The sequence below is a fragment of the Myxine glutinosa genome, chromosome 9 (assembly GCF_964187855.1).
Source record: "Myxine glutinosa chromosome 9, kmMyxGlut1.1, whole genome shotgun sequence".
Lineage (NCBI taxonomy): Eukaryota > Metazoa > Chordata > Myxini > Myxiniformes > Myxinidae > Myxine > Myxine glutinosa.
In genome coordinates, this window is record NC_136269.1 from 91,688,963 (window position 1) to 91,715,721 (window position 26,759).

The following is a 26,759-nucleotide window of genomic DNA, read 5'->3' on the forward strand; positions in this document are numbered from 1 at the left end:
AAGCAAACATTACCGCTTTACACAAAAAAGGTGCAAAAACAGATCCTTGCAACTACAGACCAATCAGCCTGCTCCCAATTATCAGCAAAGTCATGGAATCCATCATTGCTTCGGATATGAAATCTTTCCTCTTCTCCAATGGCTTGATCTCTGATCATCAATTTGGTTTCAGACCAGGTCACTCTACTCTGGACATGCTGCTTCTGCTGTCTCAACAATGGATGGAGGTCCTCAATGCCAAACAGGAAATCAGAGCTGTCTCCCTTGACATATCACGTGCCTTCGATACGGTCTGGCACCCAGCTCTGCTCACCAAACTCTCCTCCTATGGTATCCATGGAAATCTCCATGCATGGCTTGCGGACTTCCTCTCTGGTCGTCGTAAACGTGTGGCCCTGAATGGATTTCTCTCATCTCCCCTTCCTGTTCAGGCTGGAGTTCCCCAAGGCAGTGTGCTGGGCCCTGTGCTTTTTCTGGTCTTTATCAATGATCTCTCCGACTCTCTGGAAAATCCTCTCTATCTCTTTGCTGATGACTCCACTCTCTGCCGCTCCATTCCTCTTCCCGCAGATCGGTAGTCTGCAGCCTCCTCACTCTCTAAAGACCTGGACAAAATCACAGACTGGTCAAACAAGTGGAACATGTCTTTCAATCCTGACAAATCTCACACTCTTACTATGTCTCTCCGAAAAGATCGACTGGACAACCCTCCCATCTACTTTCTCAACAATCCTCTCCAAGAAGTTCTGTCGCTCAAGCTTTTGGGTCTCACTATCTGCCATGATCTTTCTTGGGAAAACCACATTTCCAAGCTGGCCTCCAAAGCCAGTCGCCGACTGGGCATCCTCCGTCGTGCGAAGTCCTTCCTAGGCACACCTGAGCTCCTCACCACATACAAGGCTTTCATCCGCAGCTCAATGGAATACTGTTCTCCCCTATGGGCTGGTGCTCCTGCCTCACACCTGGCTCGGCTTCACGCTGTTGAATCCAAAGCTTTCAGAATCATTGGAATCTCCCGCGATGAAGCTATCTCTGAGGGCCTTTCACTCACTCACCGCAGGCAGGTCGGTGGTCTTTCTGTCTTCTACCGACTCCTCTCCGGCCTTGCTCCCCCAGCTCTCTCTGTGCTCTGTCCCCCAAATATTCCTACAGGTCGCACAAGATCTGCCAGCCACCCTCTGATGGTTAAACTGCCGAAATCTCGGCTCTCTGCTCACCTTCACTCTTTCATTACTCTTTTCTCCCGCCTCTGGAACAAACTCCCACACTCACTTCAATCACACTCCTCCCTCCAGGTCTTTAAAACAGCTGTTCACCACCATCTCTTATCTTCCCCCATCCAAAACCTTGATCTTTTCTACCCCCACTAATTCACCACAGATCCACCTTGTTTGAAATTCCAACTTCTTTCCTGGAAGTCCTGGCAGTGTCCATATGTTTTATACCTCTCCCACCCCCCCCCCCCCTACCCATGCCTCCCCCCCAAAGCCCTCTCCCTCCCACAGTTCTCTTGATGTCTCCATGTCTCTCGGTCCCTGCTATCAAATGTTGTGTTTGTGTCCTTCCCCCTCTCTCTAACGCTCCCGATGTTATTTGTTTTATGTGTCTGGTTGTCTTTCTGTGTGATTAATGTTCGCTCTTTCACGAGCCTCGATCTTGTATACAAAAAAAAACAAAAAAAACAACAACAACAGCCTTCTCCCAATTATCAGCAAAGTCATGGAATCCATCATTGCTTCAGATATGAAATCTTTCCTCTTCTCCAATGGCTTGATCTCTGATCATCAATTTGGTTTCAGACCTGGTCACTCTACTCTGGACATGCTGCTTCTGCTTTCTCAACAATGGATGGAGGTCCTCAACGCCAAACAGGAAATTAGAGCTGTCTCCCTTGACATTTCAATTGCCTTCGATACGGTCTGGCACCCTGCTCTGCTCGCCAAACTCTCCTCCTTTGGTATCCATGGAAATCTCCACGCATGGCTGGCGGACTTCCTCTCTGGTCGTAGTCAATGTGTGGCCCTGAATGGGTTTCTCTCATCTCCTCTTCCTGTTCAGGCTGGAGTTCCCCAAGGTAGTGTTCTGGGCCCTGTGCTTTTTCTGGTCTTCATCAGTGATCTCTCTGACTCTCTTGAAAATCCTCTCTATCTCTTTGCTGACGACTCTACTCTCTGTCGCTCCATTCCTCATCCCTCAGATCGGCAGTCTGCAGCCTCCTCACTCTGCAGACCTGGACAAAATCACAGACTGGGCATCCAAATGGAACATGTCTTTCAATCCTGATAAATCTCACACTCTTACGATGTCTCTCCGAAAAGACCTGACTGGACAACCCTCCCATCCACTTTCTGAATAATCCTCTCCAAGAAGTTCTGTCACTCAAGCTTTTGGGTCTCGCTATTTGCCATGATCTTTCCTGGGAAAACCACATTTCAAATCTGGCCTCCAAAGCCAGTCGCCGACTGGGCATCCTCCGTCGTGCGAAGTCCTTCCTTGGCACACCTGAGCTCCTCACCACATACAAGGCTTTCATCCGCAGCTCTATGGAATACTGCTCTCCCCTCTGGTCTGGTGCTCCTGCCTCACACCTAGCTCGTCTTCACGCTGTTGAAACCAAAGCGTTCAGAATCATTGGAATCTCCAGCGATGAAGCTAACTCCAAGGGCCTTTCACTCACTCACCGCAGGCAGGTTGGTGGTCTTTCCGTCTTCTACCGACTCCTCTCTGGCCTTGCCCCCCCAGCTCTCTCTGGGCTCTGTCCCCCAAATATTCCTACAGGTCGCACAAGATCTGCCTGCAACCCTCTTATGGTTAAACTGCCAAAATCAAGACTTTCTGCTCACCTTCACTCCTTCATTCCTCTTTTCTCCCGCCTCTGGAACAAACTCCCTCACTCTCTTCAATCCCACTCCACCCTCCAGGTCTTTAAAACAGCTGTTCACCACCATCTCTTATCCTCCCCCATCCAAAACCTTGATCTCTTCTACCCCCGCTAATTTCAGTCCCCTTGTGTTTTATACCTCTCCCCCCCCCTTCCCACGCCTCCTCCCCCCAAGCCCTCTCCCTCCCACACTTCTCCCTGCTCTCAAATGTTGTGGTTTTGTGCTTCCCCTTCTCTCCCCATCTTGTCTTCCGCTCCCTCTTTTTGTATATTTTGTTTGTCTGGTTGTTTTGTTCGTGAAATAAATGTTAGCTCTTTCACGAGCCTCGATTCAGTATACAAAAAAAAAAAAAAAAAAAAATGGAGGAAAAGTCTCCCTGGAAAGGGAGTTGTGATAGAAACAGTGGATAGGTATAAACTTGAATAGGATATACAGTCGTGACCAAAAATATTGGCACCCTTGCACTTTTTTCAAATAATGCACCATTTCTTCAAGAAAACTGTTGAAATTTAAAAATCTTTTGGAATCAACATACGTATATCTTTGGTTTGCAGTGGCACAAAACAAAAACGCTGACAAAATTACTAAATCTTAGCTTATTCCGCACAGAAATCCTAAAATGGCCCAGACAATATGATTGACACCTTTTAGAAGTTGTTAGAAATAATTAGATTTCAAGAGGTGATTCTCCTTTACTTTGGAATTTAACTCGCCTGTGTTGAGTTGCAGGTGCCTGCAATATAAAAATCACTCATTCAACCAGTTTGAATAGAGAAAAGGAGTCATTCTGCTGTTTTGTGTCAGTGTGTACTGCAAAGAGCATGGACAAAAGAAAGAAAACCAGAGGATTGTCTGAGGAGGTCAGACAAGATTGTAGCCAAACATGGACAATCTCAAGGCTACAAGTCCATGTCCAGAGATTTCGATGTACCAGTGTCCACCGTACGCAATGTTATCAGGAAGTTTAAGGCCCATGGCACTGTAGCCAGCCTCCCTGGACGTGGCCGCAAGAGAGATCTTGATCGAAGATTGCAGCGAAGGTACGTTCAGTGGAGAAAGCACCTCAATCAACTGCCAAACAGATTCAAGCTGACCTTCAGACACAAGGTACGACAGTTTCAACTCGCACTATCTGTCGCCAACTCAATGAAAGCGGGTTCTATGGTAGGAGACTCAGGAGGACCCCACTGTTGATAGACAGACATAACAAAGCCCAACTGGAGTTTGCCAAAACACACCTGAACAAGTCAAAATCCTCTGAGAGAATGTGCTGTGGACAGATGAGACCAAATTAGAGCTTCTTGGTAAAGCACATCATCTCTATTTTACAGAAAACGAAATGAAGCCTTCAAAGAAAAGAACACCTTCCCCACATTTAAACATGGAGGAGGTTCAGTGATGTTTTGGGGTTGCTGTGCTGCCTCTGGCACTGGGTACCTGGATACCTCTGGTACTTGAATGTGTGCATGGCATCATGAAATCAGGAGATTACCAAGAAATTTTGGAGTGCAATGTTCAACGCAGTGTCAGAAAAGCTGTGGCTCCGTCGAAGATCATGGGTCTTGCAGCAGGACAATGGCCCCAAACACACTTAAAAAAACACCCAGTAATGGTTCAAGACAAAACGCTGGACTGTTCTGAAGTGGCCTGCAATGAGTCCAGATCCAAATCCCATTGCACACCTGTGGGGAGATCTGAAACCAGCAGTTGGGAGAAGGCACCCTTCAAATCTGGGAGAACTGGAGCAGTTTGCACAAGAAGAGTGGGCCAAACTGCCAGTAGAGAGGTGTAGGAAGCTCATTCATGGCTATAGGAAGCGCATGACCACAGTTATTTTGTCCAACAGCTGTGCTACCAAATATTAAGTCTAACGTGTCAATAATTTTGTCGATGGCATTTCTTTTTATTTTCTGATTTAAAAAGATATTTTAAGTTCATAATTAAAAACAAAGGTTCTGTAATATTAACAGGGAAATTAAGAATTGTGGAGACCAAATACTTTTGTCAATTTCAACTTATTTTTAGAGAAAATTGTGAGTTATTTGAAAAAAGTGTGAGAGTGCCAATATTTTTGGCCACTACTGTATACCTCGAGGCTTTGGGGATACAGGCATACCTGGATATTGGAAGAACTGGGTAGGTACTGTAGGTTGAGTATGGGTGGGTGGTTGAATAATTGTGTTTTGTTTGTCACGTCTGCGAGACGGTCTCGTCGAAAGGTGAAATTGTTGTCGGTTTGTGTTCATTCCTGTTCCTAAAACCACCTTCATCAACCTATACCCCTCCCCCCTTCCCTGTCACAAAAACATGTCGACACAAATATATGTTTGTATATTGTCGGGGAAATATCTCCAAATGGGCTAAATATGTTTTATATGGAGCAGTTATTTCCTTAGTAGATGTCTTAGCACAGTGGTTCTTAACCTTTTTAAAGGCGCCGAACCCTAACGAAACCCACCGAACACTTGCAGAACCCCTCAAATTTGACAAAAAAAATTAAGAAGAATTGCATCTTAATGCGTTTTCTGTTCTTCTTTTCGGGAGGCGATCTGGGAAATGCGTGGTTTTGTTTTGGCAAGGGCCACCCTCAAATCATTTTCGCATGCAAGCCTGCTCCTTTTCTTTGTTTTAATGTCCACCAGTTTCGAAAACGCATGCTCGCAGAGATACGTTGTAACGAACGGCGTGAGGATCTCAAGGGCAATTTTAGCGATGTGAGGATACCCTTCCATTTGGCGGCACCAAAACGTTGAGAGCGTTGTTGTGCCGAAGAGTTGTTGTTGAGTCTGACTCTGCTGAAGTTCGATGAGGTCGTCGAGGTATTGGTCGTTGACATCTGCCGTTGCAACGTCGAAAGTAAACGGCTGCCGCGCCCATGCTGGGTATTGCTCTTGGTCGGGGAAGTAGCCGTCGAATGACTTTCCCAGCTCATCCAAGTGCGTGGCAATCGCTTGCTTCAGCTCCCCCGGTACAGCAGTGACTCCAACTTCAGACTCATCTTCGATCCCGCTCACGCACTCGTCCAGTAGCGAAAAGTTTGCGAAGTTGTCGTTCTCTGTTCGCCGCCTCCACAACGGTAACTTCTTTCGGAAAGCACTCAGCTTTTCTTCAGATTCGATGACATTCACTCCACCGCCCTGCATCTGGCAATTGAGATGATTGAATGCGTCGAAGATGTCAGCCAAGTACGCCAAGGCGAGGATGAACTCTGACTCTTGGAAGTGCGTTGCATGGCAATGCTGGTGTTCTCGCAAAAACAGGGCTAATTCTACACGCAAGGCAAAAACACGGCTCACTACCTTCCCTCGTGATAACCATCGAACGTTAGAGTGGTAGAGAAGGACTTCGAATTCAGAGCCGATTTCATTGCACAGCTCTTTGAAGATGCGATGATTCAGAGCACGGCTCCGCACGTAATTCACAGTTTCAACGATGATTTTCAGAACATTGGACAGTTTTGGAGGCAGGGTTTTTGATGCCAGCGCGTGTCTGTGCAGGACGCAGTGCGTGACGATGATGTGTGGTGCAACGGCCTTCACCAGCGCTCCAAAACTGGGATTGCATCCCAGCATGGCTGGAGCTCTGTCCGAGCAAACTGCAGACACCATGTTCCACGAGAGGCTGTTGCTTCTGAAGAAGTCGTCCACAAGCTTCTTCACGTCAGCTGCCTTCATTGTTGTTGTGAGAGGCTTGCAGAACAGAAAGTCTTCCTTGATCTTGTCTCCTTTGACATAACGCACAAATAAGATGAGCTGGCTCAAATTCGAAACGTCGGTGGTCTCGTCGAGTTGAAGGCTGAATTTTGTCGGGCTCGCGACGAAATCTGCAACTACCTGGGCGTGGATGTCGTCGCATGTCGTCGATTCTGCATCTGATGGTGTCATTTGAGAGTGGAACGAGAGACAACTTGTTTTCAGCAGCTTTTCCCAGCATGATGTTGGCCATCTTCAACGCGCCCGGTTTGATGAGTGTCTCACCAACGGTGTGCGGTTTTCCCTGCTTTGCGATCAGGTACGCAACTTCATACGATGCGGTGAGGATCGGTTTGTCAATTGGAACGAAGCCGAGAGTGGGCAAGGTAGCACTTGCGTCGAATCGGACTCTCTTCAATTTGAATTCATCCAGCGTTGCGTCTTTGTACTGCCACTCGCCGTGCAGTTTTTTGAAGTGTACCCGTAGTTTTGCTGGTGCTAGGCTGGAGTTGCTCAACTTGACATTGCAAAGCATGCATTGAGGACGCTGACTTCCGTCCCGTTCCGTCAAACACGTGAACCCGTACCGCACGTAATCCTCCGACCACTTCCTTTTTTTGCTCGACATACTGCAAAAAAAAAAGAAAAAGGTACCAAACTGATCTTAATTGAGTTCGGGCAAATAATTATATGACAAAAATTTAAAAAGGAACATGAAGAAATATAATCACTATCCCTCTGAAAACTGAGAAATTTTAACGAAGAAAACACAACTTAGTTACGATGACGGGATTTATTATCTACTCAACTCTATGTCACCTCAAATCCCATTATAATATTAAATGGAAAACTGCAAATTGTTAGTTTTGAATTGCGACCAAAGGAGTTATATCACCTCCACCTAATTTTCTGAGTAATTCAATCATATTTTATAATCACCATCCACTTTTGACTTTAATATAACTCTGAACCCGCCCTGCATATCCACAAACATTTCCAACTTACTTTTCAATTAATCAGTAACTCCAAAGTAAGGCGCGACCAATGACGCACGGCACACGGCAAGCTAATCGAGGCTATTCACTGGAATTTCCGAACACCTGCAAAGTCCAAAATCCAGTGAGCAAGTAAGCACCATCAACAGAATAATTAGCAAGTTGCTCATTGATTCAACTTACTACAGTCAGTGTGAAACAACTTATCTTAAACACAGACCAGAGAAACCACGAATGGGATGGGAATATACAATTACAAATAACATTCCCATTCGTTCGTAACATACATAGCAAAATAATAATAATATGAATATTAAGCGTAATTACACATAGATTCAAAATTGATACAAAACTTTAAAAAAAAAAAAAAAAACTAATTGCAATGCGTTTCGGAGGACCTCTGCCGAACCCCTGAGACTGGCTCACTGAACCCCTGGGGTTCGGTCGAACCCAGGATAAGAACCACGGTCTTATCATAAGCGTAACGTAATTAATTGTGATGTTTGAAATGTGTCGTTTACATCATAGACGGACACTATCTTCCCTTCCAAACATTTGCGTATGAAAATCACCATTCCTGCGAGCCTATGTTTTATGTCTGCTCATTAGGAATCGGTCATTTATGTCTCTTTTTAGCATTAATGCTAACTTTCCATGTGACCATTGTTTGTTGTATTAAATATACCTGGTCTCGGGGTGAATTCTGGCTGTCGTGGTTCTCCTTGGGGTGACTAAGAAAGATCATTGAGGACTAATGGGTGACAGTGAGTCTACACCATACACCTGGATTGCGTCGCATGTCAGGCTCCCTCGGCCTTATTTGCATACGACGTGCAGTGCCTCATGGGTGTAACGCTTGGTGGATTCGGACTTCCAACTTGCACGGTATCATGGCTTTTAGACAAGTGATCCAGCAAAGAAGACCACAAAGTGATCGACTGTTGCATTCATGTTGATACGACGTGGTGGACTCGCCAGCACCAAAACGGGCAACCGGGCGACTGACCACGACAACAATATACTGTTATACTTATAGTATTATTCATCTAACTTTTCCTGAACCCTCGTCCTGGTTTTTAGTTTGTGACACAGTGTGCAGCTCTGTGGTAATATTATAATGAAACCATAATGTTTGCACGCAGGTGCAGGATGTCTGGCTGCGAGATTTTGAGCAAGCCGCATTTGACAGTCTGAGTCGTCAGCAGGAAGAACAATCTGCAGATATTGTGGTGAGTTCTGATTTAGTATTTCCGACAGAGCCAGAACATCAATTCTTGATAGCTCTTTCTTTCTCCCCCACTCCTTGAGTTTGCTGAGCCAGCCACATGATGAAGTTCGGGACGCCTTTATAACTACCATGCTAATGGGTTTTATCAACTGAAAGCCAATAAAAGAAAGTATGTTAACCACCAGGGGAAACAATGTGTGGCTGACCTTTTGAGCATTAGGCCTTTGTCAAAGCAAGAGAGAGAAGGTCAAATGCTTGAATATACCACACGAATGCAGTGTGTCCTTTGCGGTCGAACATAAATGAAAGGTTTCTTTCAGATGCCATTGTAAATATTCAAATTTATTATAAAATTAATGACAATATTCAATTTAGTGCATCACATATACGAGCTGCCAGTGTGGCCTAGACTAGACCCTAGTTGTTCGCACACTGGGCTCTAAGTTGTCTATCCTGGGTTTGAATCCTGACTCAGCTATAAACTGTCATCCTGGTGTTTCAGAGGGAGGGTGACTTATCAATGTGTGTGTCGTCCCTCGGATGGACGTTAAACTGGCATCCTGTCTGCTGATATTTCTTGCTGGACCTTTAAGATCCCACAGTCTCCTTTGCAAAGAGTAGTCGAGCTATCGGCGGCACCATTAGCAAATTCCAAATCCCTGACCTTTCTACTTCGTCGAAAATCAGGCCTGACCAGCCGGTTCATGAAAGACTTGGGCCAAAAACTTCCCCTGAGAATCCCCACAAGAACGTGGGAATAATTGTGGCTGTGAAAGAAGAAGATCCATCACAAATGCATTTATCTATTAATATTAGTAATGAAAAGGAACACATGTTGGTTATGCAATGTATGTGTTTCTGCTAGAATCTCTCGAGTCAAGTGCAGATGAGTGAGCAGGCGAGGCTGCAGTCTGAGGAGGAATGTGAGAAGTACAAGGACGTGTTGGCCGAGACGGTGAGTTCAGCGGAAATGCTTTGGCTCCCGATTCTCCATTTGCTGTAATCCATCGAATTTAATTGTTCTTGGAACACCTTCAACTTTTTGGTTTACCGTAATCTTCATGCACCTTTTGATGAGCTTTCTGAGCCACTCTTGTCTCGCTCCTCTTGCTGTGCTTATTTTTGCTTTGCCTTTTTTCCTGGGTCTGTGTTTCATCTTTGCTGCCATCCATCTCAACTCCTACCCTCGTGCTGGATTCACCCCACAGGAGGGAATTCTAAAACGGTTGCAGGACAGTGTTGAGATGGAGGAACAGAAGTGGCAGAGCCGATTGGCAGATGCTGAATCTACTTTGCAAGAGGTGACTTTTCATGGTTGTTTTGGTCTTTTTCGGAGGTTTGTGATTTTTAGCCTGATTGATTTATCTTGTCAACCAGAAGGACTATGTTACTGCATTCACACACCATTAATCGGCCAATGTCTGCTTTTCATCATTGGGTAGATTTGCACCACTCAGAAGCTTTGCCATTATCACAATGATTTTTGAGAAAAAAATGAAAGGCAATTATATTCGGCTGTCCGTCCAACCATCTGTCTGTCTGTGTGTCCGTCAAACTATCTCTTCATAAACGGTTGCGCAGAATTCACCAAACGTGATAGTTATGATCACCACATGGCAAGAAGGTGCAAGAGCAGTATCATTTTGGCCCAGCCCCCTTGCGCAGGGTCAAATGGTCAAATGCCAAAAATATGCAATTACGGGCACATTTTAAAACATTTTAAATAAAACTTTATATATGCAATCAACATTGGGAGACATGAAATATTTAACGATTTTTTTGGATTTGAGAGATGTACATGTATGAAAAATAGGGGTGTATCATTTACATGATGGATTTATTTCAAGACCTCTCGATTCTGCGTGACATGTATCATACATCATTCAGCTCATTCAGTAGCTCATACATCATTCAGCAGCTCATCAACTGCTCGTCATACTCGTTCAGCTCACCAAAAGTGGCCGGATTTCATTTTTTATAACGATTTGATTAAGAACTGGCAAGGTTTTATTGTGGTGTCGACCTTTCTTGAATGAAAATAATTTTCAACAGCAAATCTGTGCAGACATGCGTGTGCAGTCTAAACTTTCTAGCAAGATGTGCAGTGCATAATTGTGAATCGTTTTAGTACAATACTATGTATATATTATGGTTAATTGTTGATGCTTGCTTATTGTTGATATGTCCACAGAGCGTGATGCAAAAAGATTCTTTAGAGCAGAAGTTGCATCAGTTTGAGCAGCGAGTGAATGATTCAGAGAAGGTAATTGCAAAACTCACTTCTGGTCCATTCAATGTTTACATTATACAAAGTCAAGGCTAGTGGAACACCAAGGGCACAGTAACGGATCAGGACACAACAGCACATAGGGAACAGTATAAAGAGAGGGGGAAAACACCAGCAACATGACTTTTTTTTTTCTTTTTTTTTTGTATACAGAATCGAGGCTCGTGAAAGAGCTAACATTTTATCACAAAAAAAAAAAATCAAACAGACAAACAAAATATATAAAAAGAGGGAGCGGTAGACAAGATGGGTAGAGAAGGGGAAGCACACAAACACAACATTTGAGAGCAGGGACATCGGGAGATGTATGGCAGGGAGAGGGCTTGGGGGGAGGAGGCGTGGGAAGGGGGAGGGGGTGGGGAGGGGGTGGGGTGGGAGAAGTATAAAACACAAGGACACCAAGGACTTCCAGGAAAGAAGTTGGTATTTCAAAAAAGTGGATTTGGGGTGAAATTAGCGGGGGTAGAAAACATCAAGGTTTTGGATGGGGGAAGATAAGAAATGGTGGTGAACAGCTGTTTTAAAGACCTGGAGGGAGGAGTGGGATTGAAGAGAGTGAGGGAGGCGGGAGAAAAGGCGGGAGAAAAGAGGAATGAAGGAGTGAAGGTGAGCAGAGAGTCTTGATTTTGGCAGTTTAACCATAAGAGGGTTGCAGGCAGATCTTGTGCGATCTGTAGGAATATTTGGGGGACAGAGTCCAGAGAGAGCTGGGGGAGCAAGGCCGGAGAGGAGTCGGTAGAAGACGGAAAGACCACCAACCTGCCTGCGGTGAGTAAGTGAAAGGCCCTCGGAGATAGCTTCATCGCGGGAGATTCCAATGATTCTGAACGCTTTGGTTTCAACAGCGTGAAGACGAGCTAGGTGTGAGGCAGGAGCACCAGCCCAGAGGGGAGAGCAGTACGCCATTGAGCTGCGGACGAAAGCCTTGTATGTGGTGAGGAGCTCAGGTGTGCCAAGGAAGGACTTCACACGACGGAGGATGCCCAGTCGGCGACTGGCTTTGGAGGCCAGCTTGGAAATGTGCTTTTCCCAGGAAAGATTATGGCAGATAGTGAGACCCAAAAGCTTGAGTGACAGAACTTCTTGGAGAGGATTATTCAGAAGGTGGATGGGAGGGTTGTTCAGACGGTCTTTTCGGAGAGACATCGTAAGAGTGTGAGATTTGTCAGGATTAAAAGACATGTTCCACTTATTTGCCCAGTCTGTGATTTTGTCCAGGTCTGCAGAGAGTGAGGAGTCTGCAGACTGCCGATCTGAGGGATGAGGAATGGAGCGGCAGAGAGTGCAGTCGTCAGCAAAGAGATAGAGAGGATTTTCAAGAGAGTCAGAGAGATCATTGATGAAGACCAGAAAAAGCACAGGGCCCAGAACACTGCCTTGGGGAACTCCAGCCTGAACAGGAAGAGGAGATGAGAGAAACCCATTCAGGGCCACACGTTGACTTCGACTAGAGAGGAAGTCCGCCAGCCATGCGTGGAGATTTCCATGGATACCAAAGGGGGAGAGTTTGGTGAGCAGAGCGGGGTGCCAGACCGTATCGAAGGCACGTGATATGTCAAGGGAGACAGCTCTAATTTTCTGTTTTAGTCAGGTTCACTATGTTAACAAATATAATTTCGTTCAAAATTTTGGTAGATTAGCAAAACTATACATTTTTGGAATATTCAGAGCATGAGGAATCCAAAAATTAATGTTTACATTTGCGTAGACACCTTTGCGAAAATGACACTCAGGACAGTGATGAAGATAGTCAGGTTCACTATGTTAACAAATATAATTTCTTTCAAAATTTTGGGATTAGCAAACCTGTACATTTTTGGAATATTCAGATCATGGAGAATCTGAAAATCAATGTTGGCATTTGCACAGACACCTGCATGGCCGCCATTTTGGATTTTGAAAATGGCCACCATAAAATACATATTTTGCGCGATCTCGGCTTCTAGTCAACCCAGAGACTTAATTAAATATGCTAATCCTATGTTTTCTGGGTCAAGGAATCCAATAAAGGCCTCAAAATAGTGCTCAGGATTCTAGAAAAGCAACAAACAAAGGTAATTGAAAACCATTGGCTTTATATTTGTGATATAACTGTATTACATAATACATGATATTGCAAGTCCTTTGAAGTTATAGGTTGTTATAGGAAGTTATAGGTAGTATCAGATTGAACTATAAGTCCTATACACCAGATCTACGAGGTCTATACCGTTCAGGAATATGCTTTTACAGATCTTCATCACTGTCCTGAGTGTCATTTTCGCAAAGGTGTCTACGCAAATGTAAACATTAATTTTTGGATTCCTCATGCTCTGAATATTCCAAAAATGTATAGTTTTGCTAATCTACCAAAATTTTGAACGAAAAAACATAGTGAACCTGACTATTTGGCATTGAGGACCTCCATCCATTGTTGAGACAGCAGAAGCAGCATGTCCAGAGTAGAGTGACCTGGTCTGAAACCTAGGAATAGAGGGAGACCTGGACAAATATGGGATGTGGGGAGGAATGAGGGATAGGTGAGGATGCACAACGTGGATAAAATCGATACAGAAGCAAATTCTCAGGAAGGAGAAACTGAAAGTTTTTTTTTTTTTTTTTTTTTTTACTGGAAGTCTAAGCTCATGTAAGAGGAACACATAAAACACAAGGACACAAACAGAAAACACGTAAAACATATAATAAAGGGAGCGGGAGACAGAAGGGGGAGAGAGAGGGAAGCACATTAACAGTAGAGAACTTTATCGGTATATCTGTGGAAGGGAGTGTGCTGGGGGGAGGGAAACGGTATAACACAAATGGACACTACTAGGAGTTTCAGGAAATAACAATTGTGGGAATTTGAAGGAGAATTAGAAGAAGAAATAACGGAACTGGGGCAGAAAAAGGCTGATTGAGATTGAAGAGAATGTGGAAGTTGGTTCCACATGTGGGGAAAAGGTGGAACACATCAGTGGAGGTGAACAGTGATTCTGAATTTTGGGAATTTCACAAGTATGGGGTTAATGGTGGACGGTGTGCACCCTGCAGAAACCTAGGAGGAAGAGGGGGAGGGACAGAGCATGGGATGAGCAGAGGGTGCAACACCAGAAAGGAGGCGGTCGAAGACAGAGACAACTGACCTGTCTTTGATCGGAAAGTGATAAGCCCATAGACTCGGCTTCAGCACGGGAGATTCCAATGATTGTGAAGGCCTTGTTTTCCATGGTGTCAAGCAGAGAAAGATAGCAGGCAAGCCAGCCCAAAGGAGAGAGCAGTAATCCAAGCTGCGGATGAAGATCTTGCAGGTGGATAATTAATAGTTCAGGTGTGCTAAAGAAGGACTTTGCATGACAGAGGATTCTGAGACAGGCTTTGGAGGTCAATTTAGAAATGTGGTTTGCCCAAGAGAGATCGTGGCTGATAGTGAGACCCAAGAGTTTGAGTGACTGAACTTCCTCAAGAGCAGAGCCTCCGTTAGGTGCCCGCAGCCGCTGGGGGCCACCCACATCAGCTAAAGCATCTTGAAAGTCCAGTTGTGCAACATAGACGTTTCCAATAACACTAGCCATGCATATCTACCAGCTCCCAATCGCTTCACTGACGGGTTTCATCAAAGACATCATGTTGCACTTCACAACCACATGGCATATCTATCCGTAAATCTCAGAGGATGAAAAAAAGTGAAACACACGAAAACCGGACCTTTCGTGGCAGAGTTGTTGTTGTTTATGTGCTCCTTCCGTGTTCGTCACACTTTATTCTAAAATCTTAAATGGTTCATGCTGCCACACATTAAACATCTTCTTCATCCAATTCAGAAAGATAGACTGACTTTTAAAATAGAAACCTGTATCTTTATGTTTAAACAGACATTGATTTTTTTTCCAAGTATAACCGCTCATTAGGGGACCGAGTCTATAAGAGACTTGGTCTCCTTTTGTTGTTGGACTTATTATTATTGTTTCCGCCAAATTTTGTGGAAGCTGCAGCATCGGCACTGTTGCTCCGATCAACGATCAAGTTGAAACTTTCCAGGAATGTTGTAGCCAATGGGAATTGATGCCATCTTTTTTCCGAATTTTGATTTTGCAATCACCATGGCAACTAGCTTGGATTTAAGCGAAAACTTTAAAAATCATCTTCTCCGAAACCGCAAATGCTATCGATTTGAATCTTGTCATGTTATGATCGACTACCCATGGTGCAAAAAAGTTGTATGAGATGACGTCATTGGTGAAACGGTTTAGCAGCTACGTTGAGGTAAAAAAAAGTCTATCCAATTAAGACAAAACATTTTTCGTGGCATCTATTCATCAATAATAACTTGAATATCAAAAAAAAATAATTGATCGGTCACATGGTCTGGCAATGAAAAAGAAAACAAAATTACAGATGTCATAGGTCACGTGACTAAGCGGCTATATTGGATTTCATGAAAACATTTAAAATGCATCTCCGCCTTACTTTTTCGATCGATTGAGTTGAAACTTTGACGACTTATAGTATGCCAATTGACTTGATGTATATCCTCTGGATGACGTCATAGGTCACGTAGCATTGCGGCCATATGGGATTTCATGAAAAACCTCTAAAATGCACCTCCTCCATTTTTCGGATCGATTCAGTTCAAACTTTGCATAATTGCGCTACCGTTATCAAGGACGTTGTTGCACACTTGTCCAATCAGAATAGGTTGTTTTGGTCACATCACTGCTCGCAGTTTTAATTTCTTCTTGTTTCCATATTTTTTCCAGTAACATCCTTACATCCTTTTTCGTTTAAAAAAAATGTTTTTATTACTTGTTAAATAGCTTTCCAATGACCTCAAAGAAAATCGAATGAAATTTACTTTGAATCATTTACTCGATGTTACGTCATTTCCTCCATCTTGTAGAAGGACAGATACACGCAGAGAGACAGACGGAGCTGGTCATTCTAATACTTCGCTAACCCTTGGATGCCATGGGCAGAGAGGTGGAGAGCAAGGCAGGATGCCAGACTATCAAAAGCATGAGATATATCTGGAGAACCGGACCTGATCTCATGTCTGACATTGAGGGCCTCCATCCATTGTTGGGAGAGTAGAAGCAGCATGTCCAAGGTAGAGTGACCTGGTCTGAAACCAAATTGATGATCTGAGATGAGGCCTTTGGAGAAAAGGAAAGATTTCATATCAACTGAAATGATGGATTCCCTGACCTTGCTGATGATTGGAAGTAAGTTAATTGGTCTGTAGTTAAGGGGATCAGTTTTGCACCTTTTTATGTAATGTGATGTTGGCTGACTTCCAAGGATATGGAACATGACCTAGCGAAAACAACAGTGTGAAAAGGGCAGAGGGAGGATGTGTAAGAGCAGCAGAACATGTTTTTAGGACACACGAGCTGATGCCGTCCGGTCGAGTTGCAGAATCACAGTCGAGGGTTGCCAGAAACTTCTCCACCTCAGGTACCTAAGACACAGAGTCCAGGAACAGTTGGGTGCAACTGGGTAGGGTGGGTACAGAGGGAGGGAGAGAGAGTGGCTGGGGACGCAAGATTTGGAAGCAAACACAAAATTGAGGGATTTGGCTCAATTGTTTAGCTCAATACTTGTTGTGGGGTTATTGTTGTAGCTATAGAGTTGTTGAAGCTCAATAGTCTATCAACCACGTTTTATGATTATTTATCATTGTTGCGATGGCGGTTGTTGCACAATATTAATGGCAAGTCTTGTGCTAACAGTTCACGGAGAGAATATCGCAGCTGGAAAAACAGCACGAGTCGGAGACGTCTGAGAGGCTTCGGCAAGAGACACACGCACAAAAGGTATTGATCATTCACTGACCCCATCACATTGCCCGGTTATACTCGAGATTGCCTTTGGTACGCACACCGTGATGTAACGGCAGTGGGACACATTGGCCATGTAAGTAATGTTATTTTTGTTTCAGCTGAGGGACCAGCTTGAAGAATCAGAACAAAAGTTCTTCATTCTGGATGGTGATATGAAGAAGCAAACTGAGGAGTTGTGTTTGGTGAGTCCGAGGGTTCGAAACTGAAGCTTATTGCAGATACAACGCTCAGTTTGAGTGGCTTTGTGTGTTTCCCCAGTAAAAAAAAAAAAAGAAGAAGTCTACCATCTTGAGTAAGCACTGTGGTTCTTGAGTAAGCACTGTGGTTCTAATAAACGATGAGTCTTTTCACTTTCACAAGCAAGCCTCCCGTTTGTATTGCGAAGCGTAAATTAGTGATTTATGTTCTGGATTAACTATAGACAATTGTTGTGTACGAGATGCAAAGCGGATCATTTCCACGAATTCTACCACAAATTCTACCTCGTACCAACCTGCCTGTGCACTTATTTTGACCTGCAGGTACAGCAGCAGCTGCATAGGGTAAACACACAGTTCTCTAACACAACTTCCACAGAGCCCATGGTATACTTGGACCAGCTAGACCTGGAAGAGGTGAGCTGTCCTCGAGAGGCTGTGGCAGTTATACGTTTACTTCACTAGTGCAATTGTGTCCTGTTGGTGTAGTTTAACGGGAAGTGTCGTGCTTTTGACAGTATTACCATGAAATCTTGTTCTCATGTTTTAATTGCAATGCGATGCTATATTAGGTTTTGTGTTGGGCTGGCATGATAGCCTAGAAGTATGCACACTCGCCTCTGAGATGTCGAGCTGGGTTTGAATCTCGGGCCAGCTATAAACTGTCACCTTGGTGTTTCACAGGAAGGGTGATTCGCCAATGTGCGTCGCATATCCTGTCAGTTGATGGGTGTTAAGGATCCTATGGTTCCCTTCACGAAGAGCAGATGACCCATCACTGGTACCCTGCCCAAATTCCAAATTCCTGCTCTAACTTACAGGGGGAACTGCATCGGCAGAACATCTGTGCCCCCCAACAATTGACATGACCCACTTTCATTTTCTGCATACAAAAGAAAGAAGGAGAAGAAGCTTTGCATCAGTTGTAAAATTGCTGCCTCCTTGATACATCATATTATCTGCGCATCGAGTGCTGTCTCATGAAAATCCGGTAGTGGAGTGCTGCATTCCTTATCGGGTTAAGTAGTAGGGGAGTGCTGCCTTTTTAATAGGATTATGCAATATTGAGTGAAGGAAGTGCTTTTATGTCACGATATTCCCCTCGACTCTTTCTTTCCCTTTACTTCAGCAAAGGAAGCACATAGCGGAGACGATGGAGCGGCTACAGCCAAAAGTCTCAGAAGGAGAGGTAAAATCGAAATCTCAACATTACTTATATGTTGTCATAATTCAATATTTCTTTTGTAACAATGACTATTTATGGTGTACTTTCGTCTTTGCATTTGTCCTTGCATGCACAATCAGATGCAACACTTGAATGGTGCTGGAAGCGAAGGGATGGACGATGACACTGCATTCTTGAAGGTAATGGCTTTTGATGGATGCTCTCCCCATACAACTGCATTTCCATCAAGGGAACAGTTTGAGAAAACGAGGCGAGACATTTTAAAAATCACTTACACAGGTGAAGCAAATCTTGATATGTCATAAAAACAATAGTAATTTTAATAACCAGAACGCATCTGAAAATGTAAAGCCCATCCGCGTCCGCTTTGTATTCAGACTTCCTCTTCTTCCTTATTCTAAACATGACGAAAACAGCTAAAATAAATTGATTATTTTAGGTGACCTTGACATTTTGACCTCAAAAGCAATAGGCTTCAGTGACCCAATATGCAAACTCTGCTCAAATTTCAAGTCAATCGGATGGAAATTGACGATTTTATGTAACCTTGACCTTTGACCTTTTGATCTAAAAACAAAATCGGTCGTCTTCTAGCTTTTGATTAGTGATCCAATTCAGTGACCCAATATGAAAATTCTTAACATTTCAGGTCAATTGGATGAAAATTGCTGATTTTATGCAACCTTGACCTTTGATCTTTTCACCAGATTTATTAATTGACTGATTAATTGACAGAATATTGTCAATCATAAGTCACCAGAAATATTGACAATATTAATTAATTTGTTTTCTCCATATTCTCATAATAAATCTTTGTTGAAAATTTTATGACAAAATATCAAATGGTAAATTAAAATTTCAGGACAATTGGATGAAAATTTACTATTTTATGTTACGTTGACCTTTGACCTTTTGACCAACTTATTAATTTGTCTTCTCCATATTCTCATAATAAATCCTTGTTGAAAATCCGTATGGAGGAATGCCATCATGATAAAACGGGGAAATGTTTGTCAAACATTTGTTATTGTTGTAAAAATGTGATTCAATGAATTGCTAGATTATGACTCAATTAAAAAGGTCCTTCGTTAAGCGTAACTCTGACCATCTCTTTGTGGATTTATAAGTGATTTTGTCAGGTTTTGGTGCTTGTGCATGCTTTGCTGCTCTTGTTTTTCATGCAGGGAAAGCTTGAAAAAGAACAAAAACTGACTTATGATCTGAGCCAGACAGCACTGAAGCTGCAAAATCTGCTTAAAGTGACGCAGGAACAACTGATTAAGGAGCGGGAGAAAGCCACAAAGCTGTCTGTGCAAATGGAAGCCAAGGCAAGACGGTTGATTTTTGTGAAATGGCACCTCGGGTTTTGCTTATGAGATGGAGTTAGTACAGTGCCTTCAGAAAGTATTCACACCACTTCACTCTTTTCATCTTTTGTTGTGTTACAGCCTGAATTTAAAATGGATTAAATTGTGATTTTTTTGTCACTGATCTACACATAATATCCCATAATGTCAAAGTGGAATTTTTCCTTTTGAAATGTTTACAAAATAATTAAAAATGAAATACAGAAATATCTAATTTACATAAGTATTCAACCCTCTGAGTCAATACTTCGTAGAAGCACCTTTGGCATGATTACAGATTTGAGTCGTCTTGGGTATGTGTGTATGAGCTTTGCACATCTGTATTTGGGGAGTTTCTCCCATTCTTCCTTACATATTTGCAAGGGATCATCGGTGAACAGCAATCTTCAAGTATTTCCACAGATTCGCAATGGGATTTAAATCCAGGCTTTTGCTGGGCCTCTCAATGGCGTTCATGTTCTTGTTCTGAAGCCATTCCAGTGTTGCTTTGGCTGTATGATTGGGGTCATTGTCCTGTTGAAACATAAATCTTCGCCACACTCTAAGGTCTTTTGCACTCTGAAGCAGGTTCTCTTCAAGAATTTGCCTGTATTTGGCTCCAGTCAAGGTTCCCTCTATCTTTAGAAGTCTCACAGTCAGTGCTGCTGAAAAGCATCCCCATAGCATGATGCTGCCACCAACGTGCTTCACGGAAGGGATGGTATTAGATGGGTGATGAGCTGTGCTTGGTTTCTGCTGGACGTAGAACTTTGCATTCAGTAAAAGAGTTCGACTTTCATCTCATCAGAACACAGAATATTTTCGTCATGCTCTCAGAGTTGTTCACGTGCCTTTTTCCAAACTCCAGTCGTGCTGTCATGAGCCTTTTTCTTAGGAGTGGCTTCCATCTGGCCACTCTCCAGAAAGCTTAGATTTTTAAAGTGCTGCAGAGACTTGTCTTTCTGGCAGGTTCTCTCATCTCGTCTGTAGTTCTGTCAGAGTGGTCATTGGGTTATTGTTCACCTCCATGACCATGGTCCTTCTTGCCCGGTTGTTCAGTTTGGTCAGACGACCAGCTCTAGGAAGAGTCTGGGTAGTTCCATAGTCTTTCCATTTCCTAATGATGGAGCTCACTGTGCTCTTGGGAACTTTCAACACAAGAAATTATTGTTTTATTCCTTTCCCCAGATCTATGCCTTCTCACAATTGTATCTCGGAGTTTTACGGACTGTTAATTGGACTTCATGGTTGAGTTTCTGCTCTGACATGCACTGTCAACTGTGGGACCTTATATAGTCAGGGCCCTTAGGGATATTTTGGGGCCGTTTGGGTTTGGTTCAAATTCTTCCAAAAGCACCAAATTTGGCCCAGATGTTGCCCATGCCATACTCTTTCGATTTTTGACGGGCGCCAAGACGGGCGCCCCCCCCCCCCCCCGGGGGCCCCATATTGCCGAAATACTAAATGGCCGCCACCCGGATTAGAGGAAAATCAGTTAAATAACCAAAAGGGTTGGAATCATGTATGATACCACTTTTCAGGGGTTTTCGAGGTCGAGGAATCCACTTATTATGTTATTTTGATGATTCGAGGTCAAGGTCAACCCTCAAGGTCATCTTAAAGGTCATTTTTGAGTCAAACATGTCGGTTTTTGAGTTTTTTGTCAAGATTTACGCGAGGTTCACCATTTTATGTTTCTGGGTTGGGTAATCGAACTCTGACCTTATTTTTGACAATTAGAGGAAATATTTACATGTCTATTTCCTAATTTTCAGGCATATGCAGTTCATCAGTGTAATTACAAAGGTACGGATTTTGATGTTTTATGAACTGTATGCCATATCCTTGTGTTTAATTTTTGTGCGATCATGATCCGGGTTCATGTATACATGATTGTATACATGTCATAAATATGACGTCATAGGTCTTGTGACCTGGCGGCCATATTGGATTTTATGAAAACCTTAAAAATGGATCCCTGCCTTCATTTTTCGATCGATTCATTTTGAACTTTGACCACTTATATATAGTACGCCATGTGATTGGATGCATATCCTAATTATGACGTCATAGGTCAGGTGACATGGCGGGATGGACCGGTATGGTCCCTGGATCATACCGCCCTTGGCGCCCGTCAAAAATCGAAAGAGTATGGCATGGGCAACATCTGCGCCAAATTTGATGCTTTTGGAAGAATTTGAACCAAAATATCCCTAAGGGCCCTGACTAATATAGAAAGATGTGTTTCTTTCTAAATCACGTCCAATCGATTGAATTGGCCACAGGTGGACTCAAATCAAGTTATAGAGACATCTCAAGGGTGATCAAAGGAAAGTGGATGCACCTGAGATCAACTTGGAGTGTCATAGCTTCTCTTCTGTATTTGTATTTCTCTTTCAATGATTTTGACAGAAAATTCATTCAAGATGTATTTTGACTTTGACAGAAAAATTTAAAGTGGTGGTTGTGATCAAACGAGATGTAGATCGAGTGAGGGAGGATGGGGCAGATGGGAAAAACATGGAGGAATGTAATGTCGAGTCATCAGCATATGAGTGCATTTCGTTATTTGTTGGAGAAAGGTCAATGATAAAAAGAAGGAAGAGTGTTGGAGACAGGATGGAACCTTGAGGGACAGCACTGTTGATGGGGAAGGAAGGAGATGTTGAACCATCAACAATTACAGAGATAGAGTTGTTCATCAACATTTACATATGCAGTATAACTCTCTCCTCCCTCTCCCCTCTTGCCTCCCCCTTCCCTTCCCTCTCTCCTCCCTCTTCCCCTCTCCTCCCCTAACCCCACCTTCCCTCCTCCGTCTTCCCGTCCGTCTCCATCCCCCTTCCCCAGGCAACCCCGGGTACTTCAGCTATTGGTTCACGAGTTATCAAGTGACCACTATATTCGTCGTGTGTGTGTGTGTGTGTGTGTGTGTGTGTGTGTGTGTGTGTGTGTGTGTGTGTGTGTGTGTGTGTGTGTGTGTGTGTGTGTGTGTGTGTGTGTGTGTGTGTGTGTGTGTCCGCAGCATAACTACCCGATGATATAATCCGATCTTGATGAAACTTGGGTGGGAGGTTGATATCATGATCTAGTTGTGTCCTGCCTAGAGTGGGCGTATTACGCCCATTGTGGGCGGAGCCACGCCCGAAAAAGATGTCTTCTTAGGGGGTAATCGAGTTCAAGCTACATCTTCTCCGAGGGGTTTGGTGGAATCTGACAGGGGTTTCGGTATTTGGTTAGGCCATTGTCATGTGTCTAGCCACACGGAGCTCGATTTTTCATTTTTTTTTTTCATTTTATTTATTTATTTATTTTCATTTCATTTTTCACCGAATTTTCGGTATTGTGTAGCTAACTAACCTCATAACTGATTATACATTATTTTCTATCTCATTTCAAGGTCAGTAACCTTCGTTTTGTCATTTCCGGGCCTGGCCTGTCCGGGCCTGTTTCGGTTATAGTCCGTCCTTTGTCATTGAATACCGCTCGCTCGTGAACCATCGTCGTCTCCTGACTTGTTCTATGTATAATATTAGACGGTATGAAGACTGAAATCAGGTCAGGTGTCATCTCCATTGCAGGAAGTTTGCTGTCATGGATCTCCAAGCTGTTCATGTTCCCAAATTGATTTTCCCAAATTAATCTTAGAATTCAGTCCTGAAAAAAAAGCTTCAAAGATCTGTAATAGCTTTCTTTATGATAGATTGAGATAGTGTAAGCACAGTGCACTCTCTTTGTCCCCCACCCCTCCAACAAGGTCGGAGACATGGGGGACATTAAAATGAGCTCCGTCCGGCAGACCGATCATCCGTCCATGTACTTTTGTGTTCGCGATATTTCAAACAATGTTGAATATGTAGCTGTCATATTGCAGATATCTATTCCTCATGACATTATCTCAACTTGCCTAGATCACGACTGTGATTGGCTGAATTATGTTGCCATTGCAACCATCTTGGTAACTTGGCTCGTGTACGCGATATTTCAAAACCCTTTCAAGATTTAGCTCTCTGGTGCCTTTTTACCTCCGCCACCGAAGATGGATGGAGGTTGTTTTCACCCCTGTCTGTCTGTCTGTTTGTTTGTCTGTGAACAAGATATCTCAAAAGGTTGTGGATGGATTCAGACAAAATTTTGGGGCGGTTGGGTGTGTGACAAGGACGAAATGATTACATTTTGGGGAGAGGTTGGGTGTGTGACGAGGACGAAATGATTAAATTTTGGGGAGAGGTTGGGTGTGTGACAAGGACGAAATGATTAAATTTTGGGGGGCGGTTGGGTGTGTGACAAGGACGAAATGATTAAATTTTGGGGAGAGGTTGGGTGTGTGACAAGGACGAAATGATTAAATTTTGGGGAGAGGTTGGGTGTGTGACAAGGACGAAATGATTAAATTTTGGGGAGAGGTTGGGTGTGTGACGAGGACGAAATGATTAAATTTTGGGGAGAGGTTGGGTGTGTGACAAGGACGAAATGATTAAATTTTGGGGGGCGGTTGGGTGTGTGACAAGGACGAAATGATTAAATTTTGGTGAAGATCTGAATGTGGATTGGGATGTGAGAATTATTTAATTCTTAAGTGATTCTTCACCATCGAGAGATCGGGCGAAAAGCGATACATAGCAGGATATCTCAAAACATTATGGACGAGTTATGACTAAACTTGGTGGACAAGTTGGTTAGGTGACAAGAACAAGCCGATTAGATTTTGGTTGAGGTCCGAATTCAGAGCCGTCCCATCAGTAGTATATAACACAACAACATGCATTTTAAGGCCATTTTCCCTGCTAGGGCGGGGGTTAGCCTTGCGGTCCCCATGACAATCTTCTGCATTTTGCCCTATTTACTGCATTCTCTCCTTGTTAACCCCTTTGCCCGCATTTCTTCTTCCACCATCTTTAGCCAAGTCTTTCTCGGTCTTCCCCGTCCTCCACTTCCTTCTACATTCATTTCCATCACTCTTCTCAACCAGTCACTTTCATCCTTCCTCAACACATGACCAAACCATCTCAACCTGTTCCTCTTCACAGCATCCATCACAGGCTCTATTCCCATCATCTTTCGCAATTCATCATTTGTCTTCCTCTCTCTCAACGATACTCCGCACATCCATCGAACCATTCGCATTTCCACCCTTTCCAGCCTTCGTTGCTGCTCTACATTCATTACCCATGTCTCGCTCCCATAAATCATAACACTTCTCACACATGCAGCATACACCTTTCCCTTCAGCTTCAACGACACTCCCCTCCTCGTCAGCACGCCACTCAATTCCCGAAACTTCTTCCATGCACATCTCACTCGAGCAACCGTTGCCGAGTCTGATCCACCTTCTCCATTCAGCATGTCTCCGAGGTAGCAAAATGTTTTCACACCTTCCAGCTTCCATAAAGTTTTGGACGAGTTATGACTAAACTTGGTGGACAAGTTGGTTAGGTGACAAGAACAAGCCGATTAGATTTTGATTCAGGTCCGAATTGAGATACGTCCTATCAGTGGTATATAAACCATAAGCTGTTCAGCCTGGTGGAGGTATGTGCTCTACCAAGTGCCCTTCTAGTTTCACCTTGCAATGTGAATCTAAATTGAACCCTGGAATATTAAAGTGCTGTATTTAAAGCAGAGCTTCTTGGATAAAAGCATTAACAGCTCAATGTCACCTTTGAAGCGGTCAAATGGATACAGGTGGGAATCTGCTCTGGCTGAGCAGTCCTTCACAGCTTAGTTTGGTTGTCGTGTTCAGCAACTAGGTTGTAACAATCTCCTTTAAATTTTTATATATACATTTTTTTGCATTCCTCTCATTGAAAAATCTAAGTATTGTAATGACAATGATGTTGAAGTGCACTTTCGTTTATCTCAATTTATCCTTAGGAGAGTCTGCTGTCATCAGTCTGCGCTAGAAATTATAGAGTAGATTTAGTGATCGTTTTGGAATGCAAATGAGTATTTTGCAGATACAGCAAGTACAAGTACCACTTGCCTACCTTCTCGAGGAATAAAACTTAATTATGGGAATGTGTATGGTTTACATCTCGTTGTTATTTGAGCATAATTTCCAGGTCGCCATTTTGAAAAGCATTCGTCTATTTCCCATTGCCCTGCGCAGGTGCAAGTCGAAGCGGTCGCAGATAGTAACTCGGTATGATACAGATGAAATGGACTCCAGCACACTGCCAAATACCACACGTGGCGCCGCGATGTCCACCATCGGACCCGCACTCGCTGGCTACTCCGTCGCCCATGGGCAAACGATGGGTGCCAATTTATGCTTTGTGAAATAAAACAAATAAACCCTATCAGCCTTCAGGACCAACTTTATATTGTCTTTGCAATGTACAAGTATTTTATTACTCCCTGTTAGCTTTACCTTTTCTGCTCTTTTCAAGTGAGAAAATGTCTTGATTCTTTATGCCATGAGAAGTGCAATTTAATCGATCACAGTATATACGTTACATGACATTCCTACCAGTGCCTTCTTCTGCTCTGCTGTATCTTTTCTGTTCAACTCGTTTGCTTTAATGACTTCGAATAAATGGCAATTCTTTTCGAAATCAATTAGGCTGTCATGCATGCCTAAATTTAAAAACAAGTGTGTTTGTGTGTGTGGCTGTGTGTTCATAATGTTTGAACTGAAACTGGCACGTGAGCTCAGAACAACCCAAATGGGAGATGGGGATGGTCACGTGTTCAGTGGCAGTCGTGGGAAACATGTACAGGTCACTATAGATTAGTATAATTATAACTAGTATCTAGTAGTACAATACTCTATAGCTGCTTGAGTATTATGTAATAATCTGCCACAGTATATTCACAATGCTACATTGGTAGTTAGGAGAACTACAGATAATACTAAAAGGTATTGACTGCTTGTCATGACATATAGTACAGTATTTTAAATACTATCATACTTTCTTCCTCTCATGATACTATGTCATACTTTACATAGCCATGTACCTTGTAGCACTTTAATAAATACTGTAGTACCCTATTTTACTTGCTATAAAGTTCCGGCATGATACGTAATTCTAACACGGGGTTCAAGGTGTGAGGTCATCACGTAGAATAGATTTGTGGGAGGAGTATGGAAGGAGGGTGAAAAGAGGCTGGCAGCTTTTTTGTGGGATGAA

The 26,759-nt window shown here is 43.3% G+C and overlaps 1 protein-coding gene across 4 annotated transcripts in view; it reads left to right on the forward strand.

The window, feature by feature from the left end:
* RRBP1 (ribosome binding protein 1) overlaps positions 1 to 26,187 on the forward strand; it is a 128,851-nt gene extending 102,664 nt beyond the window's left edge. For 2 of the 4 annotated variants that reach the window (XM_068128833.2, XM_068128834.2), the window contains exons 15-25: positions 8,712 to 8,798; positions 9,663 to 9,752; positions 10,006 to 10,098; positions 10,989 to 11,060; positions 16,790 to 16,873; positions 16,999 to 17,082; positions 17,422 to 17,514; positions 18,227 to 18,286; positions 18,403 to 18,462; positions 19,468 to 19,611; positions 25,739 to 26,187. In XM_068128833.2, the coding sequence (XP_067984934.2) occupies positions 8,712 to 8,798; positions 9,663 to 9,752; positions 10,006 to 10,098; positions 10,989 to 11,060; positions 16,790 to 16,873; positions 16,999 to 17,082; positions 17,422 to 17,514; positions 18,227 to 18,286; positions 18,403 to 18,462; positions 19,468 to 19,611; positions 25,739 to 25,777 (906 nt within the window). In that variant the 3' untranslated portion in view covers positions 25,778 to 26,187. The remainder of the gene's footprint in view (positions 1 to 8,711; positions 8,799 to 9,662; positions 9,753 to 10,005; positions 10,099 to 10,988; positions 11,061 to 16,789; positions 16,874 to 16,998; positions 17,083 to 17,421; positions 17,515 to 18,226; positions 18,287 to 18,402; positions 18,463 to 19,467; positions 19,612 to 25,738) is intronic. The other 2 variants (XM_068128835.2, XM_078784521.1) reach the window with 1 other exon arrangement.
* The last annotated feature ends 572 nt before the right edge of the window (positions 26,188 to 26,759 follow it).